Source organism: Eutrigla gurnardus (assembly GCF_963514095.1).
Source record: "Eutrigla gurnardus genome assembly, chromosome: 4".
Lineage (NCBI taxonomy): Eukaryota > Metazoa > Chordata > Actinopteri > Perciformes > Triglidae > Eutrigla > Eutrigla gurnardus.
The window spans coordinates 31,215,393-31,240,924 of NC_139918.1; the positions used below are offsets into that span (position 1 = coordinate 31,215,393).

The 25,532-nt window shown below is 47.5% G+C and overlaps 1 protein-coding gene across 2 annotated transcripts in view; it reads right to left on the reverse strand.

The window, feature by feature from the left end:
- Positions 1 to 296: 296 nt before the first annotated feature.
- Positions 297 to 25,532, reverse strand: part of LOC311011951 (myomegalin) — a 32,931-nt gene continuing 7,695 nt past the window's right edge. The window contains exons 5-49 of one of the 2 annotated variants that reach the window (XM_084007186.1): positions 25,040 to 25,116; positions 23,212 to 23,335; positions 22,972 to 23,129; positions 22,730 to 22,886; positions 22,169 to 22,222; positions 15,655 to 15,792; positions 15,442 to 15,561; positions 15,260 to 15,352; positions 14,927 to 15,151; positions 14,695 to 14,853; positions 14,512 to 14,613; positions 14,225 to 14,362; positions 13,926 to 14,105; positions 13,496 to 13,690; positions 13,231 to 13,413; positions 13,032 to 13,148; positions 12,677 to 12,745; positions 12,464 to 12,570; positions 12,249 to 12,388; positions 9,828 to 9,955; positions 9,542 to 9,693; positions 9,134 to 9,419; positions 8,830 to 9,034; positions 8,598 to 8,714; positions 8,248 to 8,507; positions 7,943 to 8,157; positions 7,645 to 7,762; positions 7,438 to 7,555; positions 7,292 to 7,346; positions 6,006 to 6,253; positions 5,820 to 5,924; positions 5,562 to 5,723; positions 5,092 to 5,349; positions 4,874 to 5,005; positions 4,670 to 4,786; positions 4,408 to 4,597; positions 4,184 to 4,305; positions 3,770 to 4,006; positions 3,559 to 3,660; positions 3,193 to 3,413; positions 2,971 to 3,114; positions 2,734 to 2,872; positions 2,428 to 2,474; positions 2,177 to 2,231; positions 297 to 594 (exon numbers count right to left, since the gene is read on the reverse strand). In XM_084007186.1, coding sequence (XP_083863312.1) covers positions 464 to 594; positions 2,177 to 2,231; positions 2,428 to 2,474; positions 2,734 to 2,872; positions 2,971 to 3,114; positions 3,193 to 3,413; positions 3,559 to 3,660; positions 3,770 to 4,006; positions 4,184 to 4,305; positions 4,408 to 4,597; positions 4,670 to 4,786; positions 4,874 to 5,005; positions 5,092 to 5,349; positions 5,562 to 5,723; positions 5,820 to 5,924; positions 6,006 to 6,253; positions 7,292 to 7,346; positions 7,438 to 7,555; positions 7,645 to 7,762; positions 7,943 to 8,157; positions 8,248 to 8,507; positions 8,598 to 8,714; positions 8,830 to 9,034; positions 9,134 to 9,419; positions 9,542 to 9,693; positions 9,828 to 9,955; positions 12,249 to 12,388; positions 12,464 to 12,570; positions 12,677 to 12,745; positions 13,032 to 13,148; positions 13,231 to 13,413; positions 13,496 to 13,690; positions 13,926 to 14,105; positions 14,225 to 14,362; positions 14,512 to 14,613; positions 14,695 to 14,853; positions 14,927 to 15,151; positions 15,260 to 15,352; positions 15,442 to 15,561; positions 15,655 to 15,792; positions 22,169 to 22,222; positions 22,730 to 22,886; positions 22,972 to 23,129; positions 23,212 to 23,335; positions 25,040 to 25,116 — 6,600 coding nt within the window. In that variant the 3' untranslated portion in view covers positions 297 to 463. Of the gene's footprint in view, positions 595 to 2,176; positions 2,232 to 2,427; positions 2,475 to 2,733; positions 2,873 to 2,970; positions 3,115 to 3,192; positions 3,414 to 3,558; positions 3,661 to 3,769; positions 4,007 to 4,183; positions 4,306 to 4,407; positions 4,598 to 4,669; positions 4,787 to 4,873; positions 5,006 to 5,091; positions 5,350 to 5,561; positions 5,724 to 5,819; positions 5,925 to 6,005; positions 6,254 to 7,291; positions 7,347 to 7,437; positions 7,556 to 7,644; positions 7,763 to 7,942; positions 8,158 to 8,247; positions 8,508 to 8,597; positions 8,715 to 8,829; positions 9,035 to 9,133; positions 9,420 to 9,541; positions 9,694 to 9,827; positions 9,956 to 12,248; positions 12,389 to 12,463; positions 12,571 to 12,676; positions 12,746 to 13,031; positions 13,149 to 13,230; positions 13,414 to 13,495; positions 13,691 to 13,925; positions 14,106 to 14,224; positions 14,363 to 14,511; positions 14,614 to 14,694; positions 14,854 to 14,926; positions 15,152 to 15,259; positions 15,353 to 15,441; positions 15,562 to 15,654; positions 15,793 to 17,077; positions 18,441 to 22,168; positions 22,223 to 22,729; positions 22,887 to 22,971; positions 23,130 to 23,211; positions 23,336 to 25,039; positions 25,117 to 25,532 lie in introns of those variants that run through there. The other variant, XM_084007185.1, reaches the window with a different exon arrangement.

The following is a 25,532-nucleotide window of genomic DNA, read 5'->3' on the forward strand; positions in this document are numbered from 1 at the left end:
ATCAGTGTCTAGGAGCATTTTCAACCAGCTTCGTCAGTAGCAGCACGTCACTGAAACCACCAGAGGCACATATCCAACACCTTCTTCTGTCACACACACGACGAGGCAAACTGCCCACTGTGTCACTCAGAGACAATACTAATGTGGCGGGAGGAGGGGGGGGGGGGGAGGGCGAGGCAGAAAATCGGTGAGGGGGTGAGGGGAGTTCGGTGAGGGGGTGAGGGGAGTTCGGTGAGGGGGTGAGGGGAGTTCGGGGAGGCTCAAGGTGCAGATCATACTGCCCACGTGTTGCCTGGAGGAGGGACGGGTGGAAGCACTCTCAAGGCTGGACGGAGGCTGGGCGGGACAAGAAAGGCTGGGGGGGTGTAGGGGGGAAGTAGGGTCGGGGCAGTGGGTCTTGACTGTTTCAGCATAGAGGTTAGAGGTCAGAGGTGGTAGCGTTGAGGCTGGTTCTTTAAAAGTTCTAAAGCAGGCATTGGCTGCTGCGCTTCCTCGCTGCTGGACGGTGATTGGCTGCAGCTCCGGAAGCGGCGCTGGTCTTCAGGAAACTGCGATCAGCAGGCCGCTCTCTGGCAGCAGCTCCTGGGTCCTCAGCTGGGACAAAAGGGGAGAGTGGAAGATTAATGTTAGTGTTCAACAATCCTATACAGGCTGAAGAAACCGATAGACTGCTGGCGAGTTATGTGAGACAGTCAATATGAGACGTTTAGCTTAAAAACAGCGAGCCTGGCTCTGCTTGAGGGGGAAAAAAACCCTAACCCTTATTATCATGTTTCCCCATTTGCAGTCATGATGCTAAGCTACGCTAAGCTAACAGTCTCCTGGCAGTATCTTCATATCTCTCTCACAAACATGAGAGTGGTCTCGTCTAACCTACGTAATGTTAGTTATCATAACATCCCAAAATACAACCGAATGCAGATGAGAAGCTGAGAATGAGTTATTAGAGGATAAGCAAGGCTGTTGTTTCTCACACACACACACACACACACACACACACACACACACACACACACACACACACACACACACACACACACACACACACACACACACACACACACAGTGTAGGCGTTTATGACACCGCTCACTCCTCACACTGAAGGGCAGCAGTCAAACCTTTATTTTAAGCTGCCTCACACACACGTTGTGTGTTGTGTGTTGTGTGTACATCCGTTTGTGACATCATGCACACAGAATGGGAACGCTGGAGCGTTGAGATGTCAGAAGCTGTGAATAGACTCAACCTTAACACAGTGTAGAAGTAAACAGCACTTAGATGGGTGTGTGTGTGTAAATGCGTCACTGTTGTGTGTTTAGGAACAAGTCATGACCTTTTAACTAAAAACAGTAACTTCATGGCTGAGCTTCACGGTCCTATGAAGACAACAAGGTGACCACATCTAACCTCACGTAATCACTGTATCTGCATTTTTTTATTCCAAAACGTGGACCATAGTTTTAAAGCTCTTAAAATGCCTCTTAAACATACTGAACTCACTTTACACTTTGTTAGGAAACAAATATTTTGCTGTGCGATTGTGGTCACCTTGTTTTCTACTCAGGACAACCTCCCATGTTTTATTTCTCTCTTTAAACTCTAATAAAGCAGAAGGAGTTAGTTAGTGAAACCGGGATGAACTTTGCTGTGATGGTGAAGCAGTGATGTCAGCACGGTTAGTAAAAGGAAACCCACACAGGCACACAGGTAAACGCTGCCCCAGAGTCACGATAACTATTTTTATGGGAAGATATATTGACAAATAATTACACAATATTATTTTAATTTTACAAACATTTTATGCCACCCCTAATGATGATGTCATAATGCAAGTACACCCTTTCAAAGAGCAATGCACTTTTAATTCTTAGAAATATTCAGACTTTGGAATTGGGGAAAAATATTATTATATAAAATAAATTATATATTAGAAATGAATAAAATAAAACCTACAACCAATACAATGGACATGTCTGTACAATGCCAGAGTCTTGTAATGGTATGTGCTGTTTATTCTGGCATCATGTTGGCTAAACGTGATGAAATGGATAACGTAATCCTCATGACGTCACATTTTACACCAGCAGGCCTAAACCCTAACAGCTGGTCTGTTGAAACACAGCATCTGGGACAACATCTACCTGTTTGCAAGATCACAAGATGTCAAACATTTACCAGCGTAAGGAGAGGAAGAGGAGGAGCTTAGAGAGGAGAGTCTCAGCTCGTTCTTCTGGGGGGTCAAAGGAGGAGAGGAGACAAATGCAATACGGAGGAACAAGTGAGGCAGAAAGGCCACAAGTGATGAACTTACATCATAAAGACACCAGAGACTTCACACATACAGTACACATAATACTGTGACCTATGGAGTATGCACACAGATCAACTCCATTATGGATGACGTCCTGGATTCGATGGTTGCTTACCTCTAAATTTGTCCTCGCTTTCTTCAGCACATCACGAGTCCTTGACACTGCAAGAAGACAAATAGAAAATACGTTTCTATGCCGTTATTATTAAACTACACGAGCACACAAACGTTACATCAACGTCAACACTATAGCAAAGTGATTATAACCTGGAATGTCTTACACTTCCTTCACTCGAGCCTTATTAGGGTTGGTTTACACTCCCTACATTCCTCACATTCGTGGCCCTATTTATGTACGGACCAGCCCAAGCCGTTATATTCCTGACCTTGCCTTTGAATCCACACACACACACACACTTACGCTGACTGACTATGAAGTGCTCCATGTTCTCCTTGGTGCGGCTGGTGCTCCTCAGTCTTTGAATCGTCCCCTTGAGAACCTCTTCCTGCTCTGATATACGCAGTTTCAGGGACAAGATCTCCTCCTGCAAACACTGCTCCTACACACACAAACAGACATTTGATATTTACTGCAGATATTCTACAGAAATATGGTGCTTCTCCAGGATGAGCAGTCATTCCATAACGTGTCCCAAACCTTCTTAAGGTTGTGGATGGAGGGATCAGTGCTGGGCAGAGCTGCTCTCCAGAACATCTTCAGCAGAGACATGGCCTCCTCCAGGATCTGCCTCAGAGTCTTGGTGTTGGACAGCAGACTCTTCACACATCCGTAGTCCAGGACCTGCATCCACAGCTCAGTTAGAGAGTTGTGCTATATAGTCTATTTCTGGACATTGATTCGTTTTTCTTTGGTTCTCACCAGCTCACTGCTCGGCTTCTGGTTGCCCTCCAGCAGCGGTGGTCCGAGGCAGGCCTGCAGGGTCGTCTCCATGCGCTGGACAAGGCCTCGGCCCTCTAGGATTTGCTGCTGAAGAGCGCTGAAGTCATCCACGTGGCCGATAGTGTGGCGGCCGTTGCGGTTTGCAAATGATCCGTCAGGGGCTTCCCCCTCCAGCTCAGAGTGAGGGTCTAGAGGGTCTGCTGGAGGGAAAAGAGCTGAATGTATTTGGAATTCATTTTGTTTGTAAAACAATGTTCTGTCAGGCAAATTACACGTTACAGTTGTTACGGAACAGTCAGTCCACACATTACAGACAGATTTAGTTGCATGCAGTTTAAGTCACACCATTGGCAGTGCTATGGCTGTCGTCCAGGTCTGAGTAGGGAGGACCGGGAGATCCACAGTTAAACAGACCAATGTCCCTGACTGGTGGAGACGGAGCTGGGTCTGTGGAGCACACATATACACAAACTAGGCATGGACGCACAGCAAACCACGCCACGGCACACTGAGCCTCACAAACATTTGGTGTGGCATCTAGAAGCCGCCGTCTCACCGTGCAGCAGCTGTCGCCTGTAGAAGTTCTCTCTCTGAGGGCTGGCAGTGAGGGCGGAGAGGGAGGGGGTCCGAGGAGAGCCCCCGCCCAGCTTCTGCTCCAGCTGCTTGTGGAGCTCCAGCTGTTTGAGGGCGCTGTTCTCCTGGACGCTGTTTTGCAGCTGGGCTCGCAGGCTCCTCACCTCCCCGAGCAGCTCCCCCAGCTCCACCGGGAGGCCTGGGAGCTCACACAGGTAGCCTGAAGACAAAACACACAATCACTGGAGAGCCTGGCTGGACATGCTTCTGTTTGGGGTTCATCCCAGCTCAAATAGGACCACTATGATGCTTCTTACGATCACCAGATGGCGCCAAAGTACTTTATTTAAGAAAGGAAGTATATTAAGCGTTGCTCGTATGAAATGAACAGATGTACCTTTGTTGGCCTTTGTGCTGGAACACACTCTATCGTACACCTGTAGCTCACTCTGCAGGGAGTGGATGAGCTCTCTGCTCTCACACAGCTGCTGCTGCAGCAGAGACACCTCATGCTGGAGCCTGGGGATGCAGTCCATTACAGTCAGAGAGTAGATGTGTGCACACACCGACACATCTTTCTACCTATCAGTCATTATTCAGTTAGTATGAGCACACACCGACCTGTTGGTTTTCTCCTGACTGGCCTGCCGTTCCTGCCTTAATATGTGTATCTGTTGCCCCTGTTCCTGGCTGTGAGCCTGCAGTCGTCTCAGCTCCTCCTTCCACTGCTCCGCCTCCAGCTCCGCTTGTTTCAGGCGGGCGCGAGCTGCAAACACTGCCTCCCGCAACTGCACCACCTCCTCACACGTGTCTGAGGGAAGGAGAGTTCAATAACGCGCATCTATTCCAAAAGAAAAGAATCCAAACTTTTCAGGTGCAGTACCTGTGCTGGCCTGCAGGCGTGACTGTAGACCCAAGTTTTCTTCCTTCAGGACTCTGATCTCATTGGACAGTTGAGTGACCGTGTCGAGTCCCTGAATGTAGATGTTTGTTGGTGCACCTGGACAGAAACACGTTCATTTCATGTCATTTCTTAACATGAAGAGACAGAAAGAAGTGGCAAAGATGCAGTGAAGGCTAACGATACCTCCATCACGCCCGGTCGAGGCCAGTCTTTCTTCCAGCTGCTGACGGAGCCTCTCATTGGTCCTAATGGACTCCTCCAGACGCTGCCGGAGACACCTCACCTCCCGCAGGTGCTCCTCTATCAAATTTACCCCTACAGACAAACAACACCAATTATAATCACTCTCATGAACACTTTGCATATTGATTATTAATAGACAACCCAGTAGAGAGTCACACCTGCGTGGCCACTTCCTTGCTGGTGTCCAGAGGACCCATGGTAGCCTCCGACCTGCTGGACCGAGTTCTCCATGTCCCACAAAGTCCCTCCCGTCACTAGACCCGAGTCAGACTTCAACGAGTGGCTTTCGGGAATGCCGCCCAGCTGATACTGCTGAAAGGCATGATGGGATAGCTGGCTGTAGCTGGAGAGGCCGTGCTGGTTGTGAGCCCCCGGTGAGAGATGGAACAGAGGTGTGTCGTGGGGAACTGCAAAGCCTGCAAACACACACACACACACACACACACACACACACACACACACACACACACACACACACACACACACACACACACACACACACACACACACACACATATAAAAGAGTGTGAAAACACTCACAGGACAACGTAGAGATGGTAGCTAACAGGAGATGAGGAGAAGTTTTGTCTTCATTTCCACACATGCCCCTCCCCCCCGGGCCCCTCACCCCCGTTCTGTCCATTCATCTGTTTGTACAGGGTGTCCAGCTCTGGGCGAACCGCGATCACAGACAGAGCCCTGGGCCGGGGGTCAGAAATGACTTCTCTACCCCAGACGTCAGGGCCGGGTGGGACAGAGAAGGGAGAGGAGACAGGCTCACTGAAAAGGGCTGGAGGAGAATGACAGGAAGTGACACATGAAGGAGGAAGTGGAAAAGGGGATTTTGGGATACTTTGCAAGTCACAGCCGTCGGTGAGTCCCATACCTCTGTAGGACTGACTGGCCAAACCCACGGGGGCCCAGCAAAGCATGTTAGGACAGCTGCTGGAGGACTTGAGGAAGCCATGAGGAGGAGGGATGGATGGACGGACTAAAGGAGGGGAATGGAGAGTGAGATGACAGAAGAGGCATTCACAGGTGTGGCGAGCTGGAAGACAGGAACACACTTTACCGTCTGGTTGGGATCCGTGTCTGGGCCGCTGCAGCCCGAGCTCCTCCTGATATTCTCTGCCGTCTAAATCGGAGCACAGCTCTAAGTCTTCGTTGGTTCTGTACTCATCGGACACCAGGGATGTCCTGTCCGACTGGTCGGTGGTCTCAGAGAGGGCGTGGCAGCTGGACGGCGTCTCTGGACGCTGCTGCAGCTTGGTGTGGAGCGACTCGATGATTTTATCCTTCTGCTGAAGCTCCTTACTCAGCCTACATGTACACACAAGAGAATCAGCAATTACACAAGCACGTTCATAATCGCTGCTTGACGTTACCTGACAGTTCACAATAGGGCTCTTTTATACTACATTTACACCTATATCTTATTAAGTACTGAAAATAATGGACAAGTAGTAGCTCTACATAATTTGCATATAATTGTGGGCATTTTATTTACTATTTGTTGATGTTAAATCGACAAAACAGAGGATTAATTGATAATGAAAATAACAGTTGCTGCAGCCCTAAAAGTGTAGAAAGAAACAGGCTGCCATTTTTGTTATTTAACAAATATATCATCTATTTCATGCATGTTGCAATGTAGAAATCATTAAATGTAGTATACATGTCTACGTTTCCAAGCCAACCATCTAATGTACCAACCTTCTGAAAGCAAATAAACGTATGTGAAGTAAAGCCCCTTACTGTTTGAGTTTGTGAAGCCTGAACTCCCTGTCTCTCTCCCACAGCATCCTAAGAAAAGCCGCCTCTCTTGCTTGGCTTTGAGCCGTAGAAAAAGACCACAGAGAGTCCCTGTATAGGGAGCCGTTCTTAGAAATCATGGATTTCCACAAAGGAGCCATCGCACCATCAGTCCAGAGAGACCAAATCCTTCTACAGCACTTTCAGATTACCCACTAAAATATTTCACTGTTTAGAAAGAGAGAAACCCATAAATAATTGACTCTGGATCCAATAGAAACAGTCCTGCATTAAGCCGGGTGAGTGAATGAGGCAGCCAGTGAAGGACTGTCACACTGAGCCTCTTACGCCCGGCTGGTGGGACACCTGTACCGTAAGACTATTCAACAAAAGCAACTTAAGGGTCAAGGATTCATGCTGTGGCCTGTGTGAGGATTACCAGCAACCTTCTGTTGCCTCCCCACCATAAGCAGCGTGTCACGTGACAAAGTGAACTAATCACTAGTGCAAAGTGAGTGCTCTGCAAAGCTAAGGTCTTCAAAGGAGGCTCACAGATAACAATGCTGCAGGTGATTTTATAGAAAGCACGTTACCGAGCCGACTCACCGTATGGCGAGCAACTCATGGCTAGTCTTGTCATCGTGGCTCTCTGAACGACCGCCTATGGAAATAAAACAGGAAAGAAACACAATCTGAATGAAAGGAGCACAAAAATGACAGCAACACGGTATAGCAGACATGATGTTCCTTACGTCCACTGATCTTGGCGACCACTCTTTGTGCCAGGGCAGAGTTCTGTGCTAACTGCTCTCTGAAGCTCTGACCCATGTAGTAATCGATATCATTGGCCCTCAGCAGCTCCTCGAAGGCCTGGAAGGTGTGGAGAGAAGGTATGAGAATGTAAATATGCTCTTCTAGTTCATGTCATTTCCACATTGGTAATATGTAGAATGCCGTACCTTGGTGGTGTCACCGAGGTGCTGGGTGAGGATATGGCAGACCCCCTGCCCCTCTCTCATCCTCTGCCTCAGGTGGGACAGCTCACGAGCTTGTGCCTGGATCAGAGTGTTGTACTTCCTGTTAGGGGAGAAACCATCGTATTCATAGAGGCCTGCAAGTCACATGACCAATGATTCTCATGTTAACTGATTCTACATACAATAAGGTGCCTTTGCAGTACACAGGGACAGTAGAGGCCCCAGCTACCTCTATCTTTGACAATGGCCTGTCTGTGCTTCTGTCCGTCTGTCCACTCACCCAGGCCAGGTGGCACATTTATCCTCCTCTGCTGGGCTCTTCCCCTCCAGCCTGGAGCTCTTCAGTTGCGCCTCCAGTGACGCGACCCGTGCCATCAGTTCTTGCAGTTCCCTGCTGGGCTTGGACCCGGAGCGAATCCCTTGGGTGTCAGACATCCAGCCCTCATCCTCTTCCACACCGCTGGGTGCTGGCGACTTCTCAAAGGCCCAGTTTACCTAGGAGGTGAAGCAAACATTACGTAGGGCATCGTTCTGTCCCTAAAGGACCAGTCAGTGATATGGAGTAGCTGGTGAATGGTCCGGTACCTTGCGTGGGGTTCGCTCCAGGCTGGAGGCGTAGTCGCTGGTGGTGGACAGGGAGCGGACACGCAGCTGCAGCCCACGGATCACCTTGTGGCAGCGCGCCAGCTGTGAGCGGAGATCCTGGACCAGGTGCTGGAGAGAGGATGACTCGTCCCTCATTTCATAGTCACCTGCCTTCCCGCTGTCGGCGTACCAGCTGCCACCCGCACCCTCGTAGTCCGGCTGATGGGACAAAGACGTGCACATCTCCAGGTCGTCGAACTCTGAAGGAGGGAGATGAAGACACCAGAGGATTAGTAAATGTATTGTACAGGAAAGGATCGTGACAGTGGGAGAGAGATGTGGTCTTCCACCTGGACTGCTGGTGTCTTCTCTCTCAGCTTCGTTCTCACTGCGACCACAAGTCTCATAACCCAGATCCTGGAGATCCACCTGCACCTGCTTACTGGCCTGCTGGACGGACGTCTCCGCTGCAGGTACACGAGAAACAAATGACTGGAATGTTGTAAAGTTTTCAGTACTTTGAGTATGTGTTGTTATGTGTCTCGTCATATTTCTTCATACATGTTCCTGGGAGTGACTCACTGAGCAGATCTCTGTAGTCCTTCAGCTGTTCAGCCTGAGCGTGGACCGTGGCTTCAGACACCATCAGCCGTTCCTGCAGCTCTCTGTTCTCCTGGTGGCTCAGAGCCAGATCGGAGCTCAGGCGGGCCGCCTGCTCACCGGGACCCTCCTCTTCATCCTGCCAGGGCGCTCCCACCTCGCTGCTGTCGCCAGCAGGCCCCACCTCCTGCAACAGCAAAGTGTTTCAGCAACTCTGACATGCACCCAGGAGAGGATACCACCGTTTTTACTTATATAACAACCACAGGACTAAAAGCACGTGTACCGTCTCCGGCTGGTGTGTGGGATAACGGGACGTCAGAGAGCGCGGCCTCTTGCAGTGCCTCTTCCCTCGCTCGTCACTCAAGCTCACACACGGATGGCTCCGCTTTCCCACTGGCACTGGAGATGTTTCCTCCTCTTCATCTTCTTCATCAATATCCTCCTCCCCATCTTCCTGTTTGAGACTCCTGGGATTCCTGTCTGGGTTTGTCCTCAGTCCCGCAGCTCCAACTCGTCCTCGGGTTTCTTTCAGAGCCTGGTTCTCCTGCTGCAGCCTCTGCAGGGCACTCCTAGACCAAAACGACAAATAAACATGATGAAGGTGTCACATTTAACGTTCCCTAGAGCTCCGGATCGACAGGGTTGTCCTCTTAGACAACCAAAACATTAGGTTTCTGAGATAAATGTGCACCTCATCTGAGCCACGGAGGCGTATCCATCCCTCTCCAGTTGTAGGCGGATTTCTTCAAGCTGGCCTTCAAGTGTCTTCTTTGCTTCTTCGAGCTGGTTTACATCAGCTCTCTGGGAGACCAGCGGTCCACTCACACCCTCAGCTCCACGAGCCTGAACAGAAGATGGCGTTTGTTATTGTGCCACCGTATGTAAGGAAAGGGTTTAAACTAGCAAGAGATCCATAAATCTGTGGTTAAAACTGCCTGATTCAAAGGGATTTAACAGGGAAATGTAAAGTATCTTACCTCGATGGAGGCCAAACTCCTGGCCGTCACTTTATCATCATCCTCCTCTATGCTGTCCGTGAACTCGTCACTGCTGCCATCTTCATCGTCTCCCTCCTCCTCCTCCTCCTCCTCCTCCGTGCTGAGCTCTGGAAACAAAACAACCATATAAGGACACGCTATCCATTCACTTTTATTCCCTTTTTATCGTTTCTTAATCCAGTTTTGCTTCTTGTTCTTCGCCCGTCTCTCCCTCTCTAGCCTCCACTCTCTATCCCATTCTTTCCAGAACTCCTGTTCGGATGCTGAATCACCACTTTGGAAGTCATGGGACTAAAGGGAAATGTTATGTCATATGGTGCCTGCCAGCCAAAAACACACTCAAGGCAGCGCAAGAGTGTGTGTGTGTTTGTTTTCATGAGAAACAGACAGAAGTAATGGATTGAGGATCATTTCTATTCACTCACAGGACATGTTTGTGGTGATTCTGTGCCAAAACGGAATATGTACGCAGCTTTATGGTGTTATTAAAGTATTGCATTCACACACAGGATGCAGAGGCTCAGTGGAAAGTGAGCGGCCCAATGACACGCAACAGACCGTAGATGTGTGTATCTACTGGTGCTCAGTGCATTTTTGGGACCTATTATGGGATTACTTCATAATCTGGATAAAGTTTAAAGGCACTTAATCCGTCTCCACCCTAAAACAAGTATCAGGGTTGAATATATGAAATGTCTTGTGCTGCTAGTGAGACGGCAGGGGGTTGAGGGAGCGTGCTGCTGGGTTATTATATACGGAACAATCTGGAAGCTGCACTGACTGAATGTGGGGCCGTTTACACACTGTGGCATTACATACTGTCACCACTCTCATACTGGGAACATACAGAAAGGGTCACACCTCCAAACGCTGTATGATGTTGGTTGTGTTTGTCATTTAAACATTGGGTAAAAGGGCTCACCTTATTTGGTGAATGTGGCATTTTAGTGAATATCTAAGTGGACGTTAGAGCAGGACAGCCATGCAAACATGAAAACCATGCCACATTATCATGCATGAGGGAGGACATGAGGAAAAACACAAACTTGGATTGGAAGATTCTCATGATATACATTATTAGTTATACATAAAGACTGAATTATCTATAGCAATCTGACAAATTCAGATATTTTCAACCATATTTAAATACATTTATAACAATTCTGTTCTTATATTCTAAGACTAGGACAAACTAGGGGGCTGAGGAGGACAGAAGTGGTTCGGATAGGGAGAAGAAGACACTGTGGGTTGATCTCTGGGGAAAGGAGGAAGGTAAATCCAGGTCTGTGTGGGGGAGGGGCTTCAGATTTGGGATGTTATTTATACAAATTCCCAATCAAACACAACAAACAGAAGTGCTTTTGACAAAAAGCCAGCACGTTTTTATTTATGTTGCATTAAAATACAAAGTGTTGACAAGGATTCCATCTGTGAGGCTAGTTGATGGAAGAACATTTCCTCTACCTAATAGTATTAATATTTAATGGGAAAGTATTATCTCTGGCATTCACATCTCATGTGATTTATAGAGAGCTCAGTGCAGACAGTAAAGGTACTTCATATTAAGTTATCCTGCCTTCTTGGTACAAAGCTGAGCTTAAGTTCAACAAGCAGACTTTCTAAAAGTAAAACATACCAAACTACCATAACGTTACTGTAAAGGAATAAGCATGCACCTACCGATTTATATCAATGCGGCTGATCGAATGTTTCTTGCATATCTGTCAGACTAACATGTAACTAGAGCAGGTAAACCGGTGCATGGGAACAATCCCAGGTTAAGCTGAACGGAAGGAAAACTACTCGGCCATCTTTTGGGAGTTGTATTTACTCGGGCCTTTTTAAGTGTGCATATCCTGTTCACAAACAGATGATAGAAAAACAAATGATGGATGGGGAGACGTTCCACTGTAAGGCATGAGGGGGACTTTCTCCACAAGACGTTAACTTCACTGTGACGGTAAGGCTTGAAGAATGACACCGGTGAGAGACAGCACACAGAAATGGCAATACAGAATAATCGCACTGCGAAGCAATACAAAAACATATTCACACCACGCTCACAAAATATATTAATAAATAAGACTCTGGGTTGCATGTTGCCACTTCAAAGCATTCAGGTTAATGTGAACAGGCTGCTGCTGCTGTGATAGTGCTTGTGCTTTCTGGATGAAGCTGCCTGAAGACTGACTGTCAGATTTTTATTTCTAATCACACTTAATTGCAATCATATTGACTTTCTCCATATTTTTTCATTAATATATGACCATCAGTGGCTACAGACAGCTCCATCTCACATACAGAGTGTCACTCAGCAGTGCTGTGGTCAGACAGAGCATCACAGAGCGTTAGTGACGGTGCCCCTTGCAGCCCTGGAGGCTGGACCCTGCCCATCCCCACCTCCAAAGTCAGGCTGCCTTTGAGCTGCCCGTTCCAGCGCCAGGGCCATGTTACGGGTCCTGGCCAGGACCTCCTCCAGCTGTCTGCGGAGTGCCTGGACCGAGTCTAGCTCGGTGTGGAGGGCCTGGATCTGCTCAGAGCTGAGGAAAAGGAACACGTGCGTTAGAGCAAAAAGTAAAGAGAACTAGTCACAACCCTGAGCAAAGCTTCCCTACCTTTCACTGTTGGTGTGAATGTGTGTGAGATTCTGGTATAATCTCTTCTCCGCCTTGAGGGCGTCATTCAGCTTGTTGTACTCTGACACCAGCTGCTCCAGCACACACTAGATCAGAGTGGCAGGCAGGGTTGGGGAGGAAGACGAGAATAAATGTTCATTATTAAGCAGCCAAATATTGTCTAATTGACTGAGAACGAAACAAAACTCTTACTTGGTGGTCAGTGATGTCCTGAGTGTCCTGCTGGTGAGCCACAGATAAACGTAGAGCAGTGAGCTCCTTCTGCAGGGAGATGGCACAAAGATTTGTGAGATTCAAAAAAGCATCTTTTTGCACCTGGGTGAGAATATGGACATGGCAGCTATTTGGCTATTTATACCATTTTTTTTGGGATTGCTATGGACACCGGGGTGCTTGTCTCTGCCATGCGATATAGACCTGGGGTTAAACAGCCACATTGGCTCTTCTGTCTGGCTGCAAATAGTATTGTTGCCTTCTGATTCTGGTGCTAAAAGCATCTCCCTTACTAAAAGGAAGGGCTTTTTGCATCGTCACCGTGTCCACATACCTGAGCCTCCCTCTCCTTCTTCATCACCAGCTGTAACTCCTCCTGGAGAGCCTTCATCTCTGCCTCAGTCTCTTCAGAGGACGGATGCATCGCCTCCTCCTGGCCCTGCATCAGCTCCTGACGCATAAAGTAGAATATGAAGCTGTACAGGAGGTGAGGGTGCAAGGCGGGGGAAGGGGAAACAAAAATAAATAGGTACCTTGATAAAGGCTTCTTTCTCTTTGAGCAGACTCTGCAGATTTGCCGTCTCTGCTCCCATCTTCCTTTCCTTGTCCTGTTTCAGCTCACACAGCTCTTCCTCCTTTGATGACAGCTGTCTGCGGAGCTCCTGGAGTTGGCCAGTCCGCTCACCAATCACCAGAGAGAGCCTGTAGGAGTAGTCCTGAGGGAGAGTTGGGAAGAGATTGAGGTATGTGCACAATCCATCGGCTGCATTTCTGTACCACACCAGCCGCACGACTCACCTGCAGATACTGGTCTTTGGAGCTGAGAGTGTTGAGCATTTCCTGGACCTGTGCTTGGTGTTCATTAGACTGGCGGCTTCGGTCCGACAGCAGATCCTGGAAGAGTTTCTCTTTCAGCGCCAGCCGAGCCTTCAACTCCTCTACAACCTCAGCGGGACCAGCCTGAACCCTGGCAACGAGGGCGGCTGTCAGATCCTGTGTACACACACACACACACACACACCACACACACCACAGACACACAGACACACACACACACACACACACACACAGAGAGAAAAGCCTGTTTCATCACACCTGTCGTATTTGTGAAAGTGAAAACAAGCAGTACAAGTTTGTCTACATGGACTGGTTTTCCAATTATTTGAAAATGACAAAGCAATCAATTAGAGGCCACGACAATAACTGTGTGTGTGTGTGTGTGTGTTACCTGTGCCTCCTGGCTGTGTGTCTGTAGAGCTTCCTGTAGCTGGCTGATGATGGTGTCTTTCTCTCTCAGAGTGTTCCTCTCCTTCTCCTCGCCCTGCTGCTTCAGCCACTGGAGGTTCCTGTAGGCCTCTGCTGCCTGCTCCAGCTCCAGCTCTTTGCCACGCACACAGGTGTCCAGACTCTGATGGTCACAATCACAGGTGGAACAACGCAAAATGAAAATGACAACACCTCGTACATGTGTAAAAAAACACCAAGCTGGCAGGTGTGATATGTCTGCACTGCATGTGATGAGCCTACAGTGATGGTCTCCTCGTTGTTGGACAGGATGCAGCGGAGTCTCTCCAGGTCCCGTTCCTTCTCCCTGAGGGCCAGCTGCAGCCTCCTCACCTGGGCCTCCCGCTCCTCCACACAATGGAACTTGTCATCGATGGAGCGCTGCAGATGGTGGACAGGGAGGAAAATCACACTGCTGCTATTCTTGGCACCCGCACCTGTGATATTCATCATGTTCTGGGCAGGTCTGCAGAAGCAAAAGCTCCTGTTCCTTACACATGAATTAAATGTGTGTGTGTGTGTGAGTGTACCTCCAGAGCTCTGTCTCTATCTTTAATACGCTCTTTTAGTTTCTCCAGCAGGGTATCTCTTGGCTTGGAGCTTCCCGTCGACTCCAACATCTCGGAGTATTCCTACAGATCACACAGGATCAGACATGTGTGCCTGTGTGTGCATCTACGTAACTACACACACTGTATGAATTGACTGATTACCTGTAACTGCTGCTCCTTGTCCTGCAGCGAGCGTTTGAGCTGTGTGATGCTCCGGTCTTTTTCCTGCACCACAGTATGTCTTTCTACCTCGGCCTCCTTCAGAGCGGCTTCTTTGGCCTGAAGCTCGGAGCGAGTCTTCTGAAGGGCACAGCGCAGGTCCTGCGACACGGAGACGACGCGTCAACAACGCTGCATCCTTCATATTTCTCACACAATCCAAAAACGCACTAACCTGGTTGTGCTTTTCAGTGACCTCCCTGTGCTGCTGCACCTCCTGTAGATCAGAGTTGAGTCTGATCTTGAACCTCGACAGGTCATCTCCTTGCCTCTGGCTCTGTCTCAGACTCCTCTGGCTGGACTCCAGCTCCAGACCGAGAGAGAACAAGGAGCTTTGCACCTCCACCAGCTCGTCCTGCAGCTGGGCGAGCTTCAAGGACTCGCTGATACCCTCCGGAGCCTAAAGAATGACCACAGACCAAAGTTGGCACGTCAAAGATTTCTCACTACCAATAAGAACTGACCTTGGATCAGGGTGTGCTGCCACTACATGTGCACCACGTCTCACCTTGTATTGAGCAAGCTGGTTGCGGTGGACCATCTCTCTCAGCTTACACAGCGTGGTGTTCTGCCCTTCCATCAGCTGGTACAACTCAAGGGCCTGAAAGCATAGTGGATTGTTGGCATGAGCACCTCCTCAGGTATACAGGTATCACCTCACACAGGCTCACAACAAAGACAAACACCCACCTCGCTGTCTTTGCTGCTGTTGGACTCTGTGAGACCCTGAATGGTTCTTTCTTGACTCTGAGCAGCCTGGCGGATTGAACGCAGCTCACACTCCATCTCGTTCAGCTTCTCCTGCAGCTTCTACAGATGGAAACAGGCAGCACCGTTAGGCTGACATCCCTTCTCAGATGTGGATTCATCAAACTGGACCGGGGCATTTTTTATGTGCCGTACCATATTGTTGGCCTCACTCTCGTGGATCTTGGCCTGCAGGGATTGGACCTGGAGCTGGGCCTTGTGCAGCTCGCTGACACACTGACCCGCGGCGCACTCGTACTGGTTCAGTTGACTCTGCTGCTCCTCAACGAGGCTCTGCAACGGAGACAATAAGGTGTCAGTGTATCAAGTTATACTTGCTTCGTCCTCTGAACAATTCCAGCAGCTGAATTATTTGTGAGGATGTTTGTTTGTTTCAAATTCATGACAAATACGGAGGCTGTGAGCTGCATAAACCTCACCGTGGGCTGTTTACAACGTGTACAAACTCTGCCCATTCATGTGTACTTTACCAAGCCATGATGGGAGAGAGAGCCTCGGAAGTGGCGTGAGAGTGTTTGCACGCATGAGTTAGCATGAGTGAGCTGCATCACTATTATCTTTACATAAGGTTGTTTACACATTTAACTTACTAGAGGAAGGAACTCACGAACACAAACACTTGTACTTTTGCAGTTAAATGCAGATGAGATTCATATTAGGTGAACATAACCTTTTAAATGGGGTTATTCTACGAGCCAACCAGTGTTGAGACGATAGGATGGTCTGACATTGTGTGGATCACTTTGCCTTAAGGGCTTGGAGTAAAAATAGGCCAGTACTGCAGTCACTCTGTCTTAATGTCTCCCCACATCTAACCTACTTCAGTCTGCAGCCCCGGCTGGGAGATCACACAGGGGCAGATAAACCCCCACAATAAACACACACGGCTAACAATCCTGTGTTACAACGTACTAGTTTGTAATTGGAAAACCTGGGAGAATGTCGGGCTTTGTTCATACTTCAGAGTATTTGGCAGTTGTGACGGAAGTTCATATAAATCCTCAAAAAATGTAATCTAAAACCATTGAAATATATAAGCAATCACATATTGACTTTATAGATATTTACAGTCACTAAATTGCTAAAATGGCAGCATTTCGCTGTCTGCTTACTACTTTATTGACGTGATTAACGACCTCTTTGTGCATGCACAGAGAGGTCGTTAATAGGTTATTAGGGCCATGTCAAGTGTCACAGCTTACCCTCACCTGACTGCTTACGTAATGTATCCCCAAACATAGACAACCAAGGTGCACGCACACAAACATCCACACACGGCACTGTAGCTCACATCCTCCTCGTCTGAGAAGCTGTGGGCAGGATTTAAGTGACTGACAGTGGGCTTATGTGGCTAATTAAGATTTCTTTTAAAAGGAGTGAGAATACATGTTCTGTGGGCAGGCCATGTGTCTGTCAAACATAAACGCCTGTTTGGTTGGGTCTTTCATAATGCTGCACATTTCCAGTACGTAGGCAAGATGCACTTCCCCACTGTGTATCATCATCCTGCAGTAGTAAAAGCCCTGCATTCATCACCATCCCTGTCGAGGTTTTATACCTGGTGAGGACGTGGGCGAGGATACTCTTTGTACAAATCTTCAGACAAGTTTTCCATGTAAGGCAGGTTAAGATCCTGGTGGAGCAGCCTGATCGGGGGGATCTCCAGCTCAGGTGTTGGTATGTGGTCGTCTCTTTCTCCCTCTGGAGATCCATAAGACATTCCCAGAAAAGGATCAGGGAAGCCCAGCCTCGAACCTCCATTACTGGAGCTCCGGCGGAGCAGCACTGGCAGCTTGCTTCCCTTAGAGCTCAGGACCGGCCGGTAGACAGAGTAGCTATGCAGCAAACAGAGGGCCAGAGAGAGGCTGGGTCCCGGTGAGGTGGGGCCATGTGGGGCTCCCATGTGCTCCTCAAAGACGGAGTCAGATATCCGGTCATCTATTCTCTCCCTGGGGGATCTCAGCCGGCCATCTGTTATAGCTCCGGGCTGAATATATTCCTCAGTCGTCTCCAAGGATCCTATAGAGGGGCTGGAGCTGGCTCGGCCAGCCAGGGTGCGATCACTATCTGACGTCCTCGAGGGGTCCTGAGAACCAGGGACCAGAGTTAAAGAGGAGGGCTGCTCTTCTGAATCCTCCACATCATTTCTTTCTCCACCACGTCCTCCTCTTCCAGACACACTCCCTCCAATAACACTGGCTGAATATCTGGATGACGGCCCGCAGGAAATACTCCTGGCCAGCTTCCTGGGCACCTTGCAAACCGCTTCATAGTCAGAGTCCGCCACCCGCCAGTAGGAACAACCCCGACACCTCCTGGGAGTGCTTGGAACACAATGGTGTGAGTCTGCAACTGTGACCTCTGACCCTGGGCCGGCAGGACACTGAGGATGGTGGTGGTGTTGACAGTCCAGGCCCTCGTCAGCCCAGGACTCGTACAGAGAGTAGACCAGATCATCCTGGAGCAAGGTGCAGTACTTTGCATGAGTGAGACCCGAAATGTCCACCATCCCATCCCCTGGTCCTTCATTCCCTCCAGGTAGTGTCCCAGCACCCTCTTCTGAATTTGTTTTCCGGTAGAGCCCATTGATGCACTGCCTCAGCCGGTGTTTCTCCTGCAGGAGACGCTGCAACCTCTCGATGGACAGGGCCTCCACGCGGGCGATCACCGTGTCGAAGCGGTACATGCGGTCCAACATGAAGGTGCACTTGGAGCAGGCGAACTCCCCTTTGCCGTCCCGGGTAAGCTCCTGCCCAAGAGTGTGAGACAGCAGCACCTGCAGGTTGAGCTTGGGGGTGGGATGGAAGATCCATCGCCGCTGGTTACCGCAGAGCTCCCGACCACACACACGACACGTCTCCTTCATCTTGAGATCAAGCATTCCACGAGTTGCTGATTACCTTTATCCACACCAGCATGGGGACGAATTCTTATCATGAACGTGATCCCATGACAACAAAAGAGCTTAATGATTGAAGCTGCATCAGAATAAAGATTTATGGCACAATAAAAGGCCTTTTGATCTGAAGTTCCTCATGACATCAGTCCTTGAAATGGCATTAAATTCACTGGTTTTAAATGAATGAGATGAGGTAGACAGAGAGAAGCAGATGTGCTTGTAAAGAATGGTTGCACATTCTTGGAACGACTGAAACCCAACAGATATCGTGACTTTCATGAAAAGATATCCATCAGCCCGGGATCGGGATCATATGCCGGAGCTGCAGGTGCATCGGGAATATGGCGCACCCCCACAGACGCACAGCGCAGCCATGTGAACGTCTCATCGATCACAGGCGCTATTTATCTGGATATCGTGCTCGCGCTCGTCACCAAAACGCCGTTTCTGTCACGCGCCTCTGCGCCACCATCAGTTGCATCGCCGCCAGGTTAATAATGACCGCGGATCGATAATAATCCGGACATGGACACGGCAGTCACAGGCGTCCCGGGACGGTCCTCCGAGTCGCTGAAGCCTCTGGATCCGAGGAAGAGACTCTTCATTCATTCCCGATCCTTCACCGGCAGCGAGAGAGGCGAACACGCGCTCAGGCGAGGAGCTCCTCCCGGCTGAGCGCGTCGCGGCTGCCCGGACCAGACCTGCAGCGGCGGAGCGAACCATTCACAGAATACAGGGTGGGACCGGGACGGCGCACTCAGCGGAGATGCTCACGGTTTAATATCCACCGGGATTCACACTCAAAACGGCCATTCTATGTTTAAAAAACGCCATAGGAGTTAAACCCGGCGAATATGAGCTGTATTTGGGGTTTATTGGCAAAGAGACGGCGTGACGTCACCCCGGGAGTCCGTTACTTCCCCCTGCCCGGTTTAAACGCCTGACTGAACAGGTGAAATGCTCAGTAGCATAGTAACATTAGTGACGCTCTGTAAAATTAAAGACTATATATCCCAGTCTGTTTTTATCCAATCCTTCAGTTTTTATTAATATGACCTTTTTCCATTCATTATATAATGTTTACAATATAATTATATGTATAATCATTCTGATACGACCAGATATTATAAGACATATATTTAAAAATTATATTCCTATAAATAAATACAGTTCTGTTCACACTAAATGCACTGTAATGCATGTATCCGGGGTCTTCCTCCTGACCTTTAGTCACGAGGTTTTTAGTTGCTAAGTGTAAATAAATCAGTTACCAAGGCAACACATTTACATGTACAACAGTTAAAGATGACTGCTGTGTGGCGAGTTAAAGCTTTTACACACAAACAGTTTAACTATTGTTACAATTGCTATCTTTTATTACGTAATTGTAATGAAATTAGGCTTTTTTAAGACTTGTGGGATTTTGCTTATTTGGGCACGTGTCATTATATAAGGCCTGAATTAATGCTACATTAAAAAAATAAAAAAATAAATCAAACCTCCCCTAGTTGACTTGCCAACTTGCTAGCATATCACTGAGTTTACTAAATCCAGCTGTAATAACCATTTTGGTTTTGGTCCTTTAATAGCACTCTCATCAGACCAGCGCTACTGTGTCAAAACATGCTACCGCCTCAAGATTAGTATTAATTTTACTTCTTGTTGCCATGGTGCAGATACTTCCACAATGACTTGACTGTGATGGTCAAACAACCGGGCCTTTCTCATGCATTCGACTCTGCATCTCTGCAGTAGACCCAGTTTTTGTTTTCCCTGAAGGTGCACAAACAGATGGTCACGCCATCAGGCTGTGACTTCCCTGCTGATATGCAGTATAAAAGCCCCCGTCGATACACCTTCATCCTCAAAGCAGATTTATTACTAGGAGTAGTGATCATGTGCATCATCGTTAATGTGTGAGTCAGAGTCGTTGCACCTTGATTGGTGATTTTTTTAAAGTTAAGTTTCCTTAAAGGAGGCCGCAGACAGCCAACAACACGTGGGAAGAATGCAGCGGAGTATGTCTGGACATATGATATTTCTTTCTTGGCTCTTCCTCCCTCTCCAGACGTAGATCTGATCTAAATTGCTGTGGTGTCTGGGGAACTAATTAAGAGCTCTTATTGGAAGCGTCTGTCTGAAACAGCACAACTTGATATCAGTGTTGGGGTCGCTGAGCGCTCAAAGGTCAACCTGACCTATCGACAACCCGGCTGAAACCAGACCTGCTGACCCCCCCCCCCCCCCCCCCACAATCCCAGTTACTGATCCTCACATGATTTCTGTGAGAAGATGAAGCTGATGAACACTGTCTGTCACTGTTGCAGAGCTTAAATTAATGGCAGTAAAAAGCTACAGTATATGGCAGACCATTTTTGTTTTTGGCATATTTTATTTGCAATGGTGTAATCTACATGCTGTGTCATTCATGTGCCGACAAACGTCACCTGCCTTTTGCAAATTGACCCCAAAAGCCACACTACAACAAACTGGTACTTCAAATTTAGCCCCAAAAAACCCAAACATCTCCTCCTTGTGCTTGTATTAAAGACTATGTCCTTTCTTATTTATATTAAAAAAACTCAGATACAAAACGCTGCATATGATATGTAAATTCCTAGACTTTTCACACTACGACAGAAGCCCACTGTTACCGTGGAGACGAAATATTCTGCACACAGTTAACATGAACATAGTACTCAGCTTCCTTCAGTGCGCGCACACACACACACACACACACACACACACACACACACACACACACACACACACACACACACACACACACACACACACACACACACACACACACACACACACACACACACACACACACACACACACACACACACACACTAATTTGCATCCATCATCTACAACTGATTTACAAGTTAAATCACCAACAACAACCAATGTGTTTGCAGTCAATTCTGTGACGCACTGCCAGGCTGCAGCCAAATAAAATGAAACAACACTGCACAACAGCAGAAAGGTGAACAACAAGGCCAACTGTGATTAATATTCATTTCTAGAATGGTGAAGACTCCCTCCGACTCCAGGGAGCTGACATGAAGCTAATGGTCCCCCTCCATTTGTGGTGTCATTAGACATCAGGAGAGCAGTGCGTCCTCAGGGAAGTGCATCTAAAGCCTGTAAATGTAATGCCATTCTGGCACTTTGTGTGATGAGATAAACCCTCTGTAAGATTGTCCCAACATGTTGCTCCATTCATTACAGTATGACAACACTAACTGTCTGTTCGCTTTAGAGGGAAGTTCAGCAACACGTGTCAGAGTGGATTAAGCCACTGTCGATGAAGAAACAATCAGGTTGAGAAAGACAAAGTTTCAGCTCACTTTACTTTTTGCCATGCTGTTGTATTGGTTTTTTTTTATGTTGATTTCTGCACAAAACTTTGTGAAGACAAACTATTCTGCAGTTTTTTTCAGTGGCAAAATGATAAAAAACATGGTAAAGCTTTGATACAGTTTACAGGTTCTGTATCACAACCTCTCACCTACTGGTCATACAGGAAATGAACTTACATACGTTGTAAATGTCCAAATTACTCAAATATGGATCATGTTTTATCTACAATCATCAACCCGTGTTAAAATGCTCTGTCACTTCTCCATAAGGGGGCAGAGTCCGCCCGACGTTAAACAATGACAACAGTGATGCTGACACTTAGTGGAGAACTCTATAATAACATGTGGAGACTAATGAACAGAGTAAAACACAGCTCCATACCTGCATCTCCTGTTCGATGCGCAGCCTCTCTCGACTAAGTTCCTCCTGATAAAACTGTAAAAGGAGGAGACAGAATATAAACAGATTGTGTTTGCTTATCTGATAATTACAAAAATAAACATGATCATTTAAAATTAAGGAAAGACACACAAAGAGGAAAGTGACCGAATAAACCTTCAAGGAACTATTGTTAATTTCTGTGATGACACTTCATGTGTGTGTGTACTTGCATGTATCTTACATGTGCCTCTTCAGTGTGTGTGTGTTTGTTTAAGTAGAAGTTTTTGAATGTAAATAGCTCCTGTGACTCACATGAATGGCTGTTAAATACGGTTTAGGAATGTTAAATGTGCTGCTTCGGGAGCCTCTTTCTAGAATAGAAGTCTGTCCAGTGGAGACATGGTGGTCCACGGGAATGCAGTAATATAAGAAGGGGTTTATAATAATCGTTAACCGAAGGTTTCCAACACTTGCTCAGGTTAAAGAATGTTTGGGAATCCTTTTTCTAAGACTCCAAAGAGGGTTTTTGATGTTCAAAGCAGGAATTAAATGTGTACATACATCCACATCCTTTTCCTTTTGCAGCAGAGATGAAGACAGCTCATGAACCTGCCCCTCCAGCTCTCCCACCCTGAGCGTGAGCGTCGTCTTCTCTCCGCTCAGCTCCGTGATCAGCGCCTCCTTGGAGCAAAGCTCTTGAGTCAGCTCCATTATTAACCTGAACACAGACAAAGATATTGCCAGTGAGACCATGGTTTGGTTGATATTGGTGGTGTTTTAGGAGATGTCTTGGCGTTTTGCACCTGTCTTTGTTGGTGTTGGATGGTGACAGGATGCTTGGAGGCCTCATGTCCTCTGGGATGTCCTCCATGGGGGTGTCTAGAGAGAGGAGGGAGGTCTGGGAGTGCGATCCAGCCAGCGAGGCCATCCGCTCAGCCTCACTGCGTGCTAGCTGGGCCTCCTGTAAATACATACGGTTTTGATTTGTCAACATGAGGCACCTGTGCTTCAGTTAAACGAGCTAAAGGTGAGAGCGGACGGACCTCCTGCAGGAGCTGAATCTTGGTCTCAAGCACTTGCTCCATGTGGTCGATCTCCTGCTGTCTCTCCAGACAGCGTCTCTGCAGCTCTGCCTCATTGTGAGTGGTCAAGCTCTCCGCTGTTTTGCTGTTCAACAAGGAAAAGGAGCAAGTCAGAGGTGATCAGAGGTATTAGTACTGAATACAGCCAACTCACTTTAAATGCCAACGTAGCCAGAGGCTTCATGGAGATGGAGAGCCAAGACAAAGTGATGTCATCACTTTCCTGTCTGTCTACAGTGCTCATGGGATACCAAACACCCTTCCACTTATAGCAGAGATTAAGTGAGTCGCCCCACCCAGTGGTGCCGGCTTTTATTGTCACGGTTGGTGATGTTCACACAGTCTGAATGTGGTGAAAGGCTCAGCGTAGAATAGGCACGGTAGTGAATGCAATTTGAGTCATTTTTGCTGTTATAAGTAACCTGGACCTCAACTGATACACGCTGAGAAAGCTGCATATATAAATGTTAATGCATATTTTAAACTTTCTGAAATTCCTCACACACATTCTTTTTCTTTGCATTCTCGATTCACGATGCAAGTGTCCCCCTCACTCCTCCGGACTGTGAGAGCATCTGTCCATATCACTTAGACAGTCGACGACGCCATCCCAGAATTTCTGCTCCAAGAATGGCCCACGCCACTCTGTCGCCATGAGTCCTGTCCTGGACCCGCTCTATGTACGTTTTTAACTCCTGTGCACCGCATGCAACAGCTCAAATAACTGGGATATTCTCAACCAGTCTGAGTAATGCAAATGTCATGGACAAGTGTCCTTTATGTGCAGTGGACAGGCTTTCTGTGAGGCGTCAGTAATCTTGTTGTGTCAACACTGAGAAATGCTGCGCAGCCTCAAGTTCACCAGATTCAAGACACTGTCCGATATGTTTGTGCTTAAAAATGTGACAAACGCAGGAACAAGTGTTCGGTCAGACGGTAACATTACTACAGAGTGGGACGAGAGGGAGTGACCACCGCAACACAAATAGAGATATGACCTGATTCATCCTTTCCCAGAGCAATAACAGCTGTCCAGTGATGATCCAAAGGTCAACAACCGGGAACATCAAGCAGCATCTCTTGATTCAGAGGTTTGAGCATATTTTGGATGATTATTGGGATAATATCCTTAATCGTAATTATTCTGGTTCAGGATAATTGTGACATGAAATTTTCATATTGCCCCACGCCGACCTGAGACAGCTGTTCAAGCACAGATTTATTTGGTCCAGAAACAGGGATTCTGGCTTTAATGGATACAGGCTCCCTCATCATGATGCCACATTTACAGCAGTTGTTACAGCCTGTTGAGTTCTAAACTGACTTATGCAACGCATCAGGGATTTAAGTCGGGGGTCTCACTCACCCATCAATTAATGTGTGTGTGTGTCCATGATGTGTGTGTGTGTGTTATCTCAGCTGCTCCATGACATACGAGCTGTTTGAAGTACAAGGTGCTACCACAGTGAAGGCAGGGCCACAGAGCCGACACCCATAGATGGAGGTGCACACACTCACGGATGGATATTACAACTTGTACATCTGCCCACCGGTGCACACTGTGTACTGTATTAATCAAAGCTGATGTGTAAATGGATCCAGTAGTTTTAACAGTTAGTTGGTGGAGAAATGACCTTTGACAGGGTGACACCTTTCAAACAAATGTTTACTTCTCAGTTAGGTTCTCTTTGGTGTGAAGCATCTATTGACTCCAACATTCATACTCACAAACTGAGGTTTATTTTTTAATGTATTAATACATAATTAGGATCCATATTTGAGGACTTACATTGCTTTGTCCAGAAGCTGCTGTTTCTCCTGTAGATCTTGCTTCAAGCTCTCTACTTCCACCTTCAGCTCGATGTTCTGCAACAGATAAAGGCAGGGAAGTCGGTTTTATGTTGATCTGTCATCGCACATCATCAACACACGTCATCTCCTCGGACATCGGCATTAAATTATGCAACAGATAAATGACCGTATGAACTATACAAAGCTTTCAAAGAAAATATCTATTCTCCTTTTCTTTCTTTTTTCTCAGCAGATATTTTATACTTTATCCCTGCGTTTTGAAAAATGTCCCTGTGAACCACACCTATTCTTGGCACATATAATAATGAAATAAAGAGATTGTAGAGTGGGTCTGTATGTAATAGATCTGTATTGTATACATGAGGTTCAGTGACAGATTCTACAGAAAAAAAGGTTTTTACGATGTTTGACACGCTGTATTTCATTACTTATCCTTCCCTCCTTCACATCTCCTGCTAACATGCTAACCT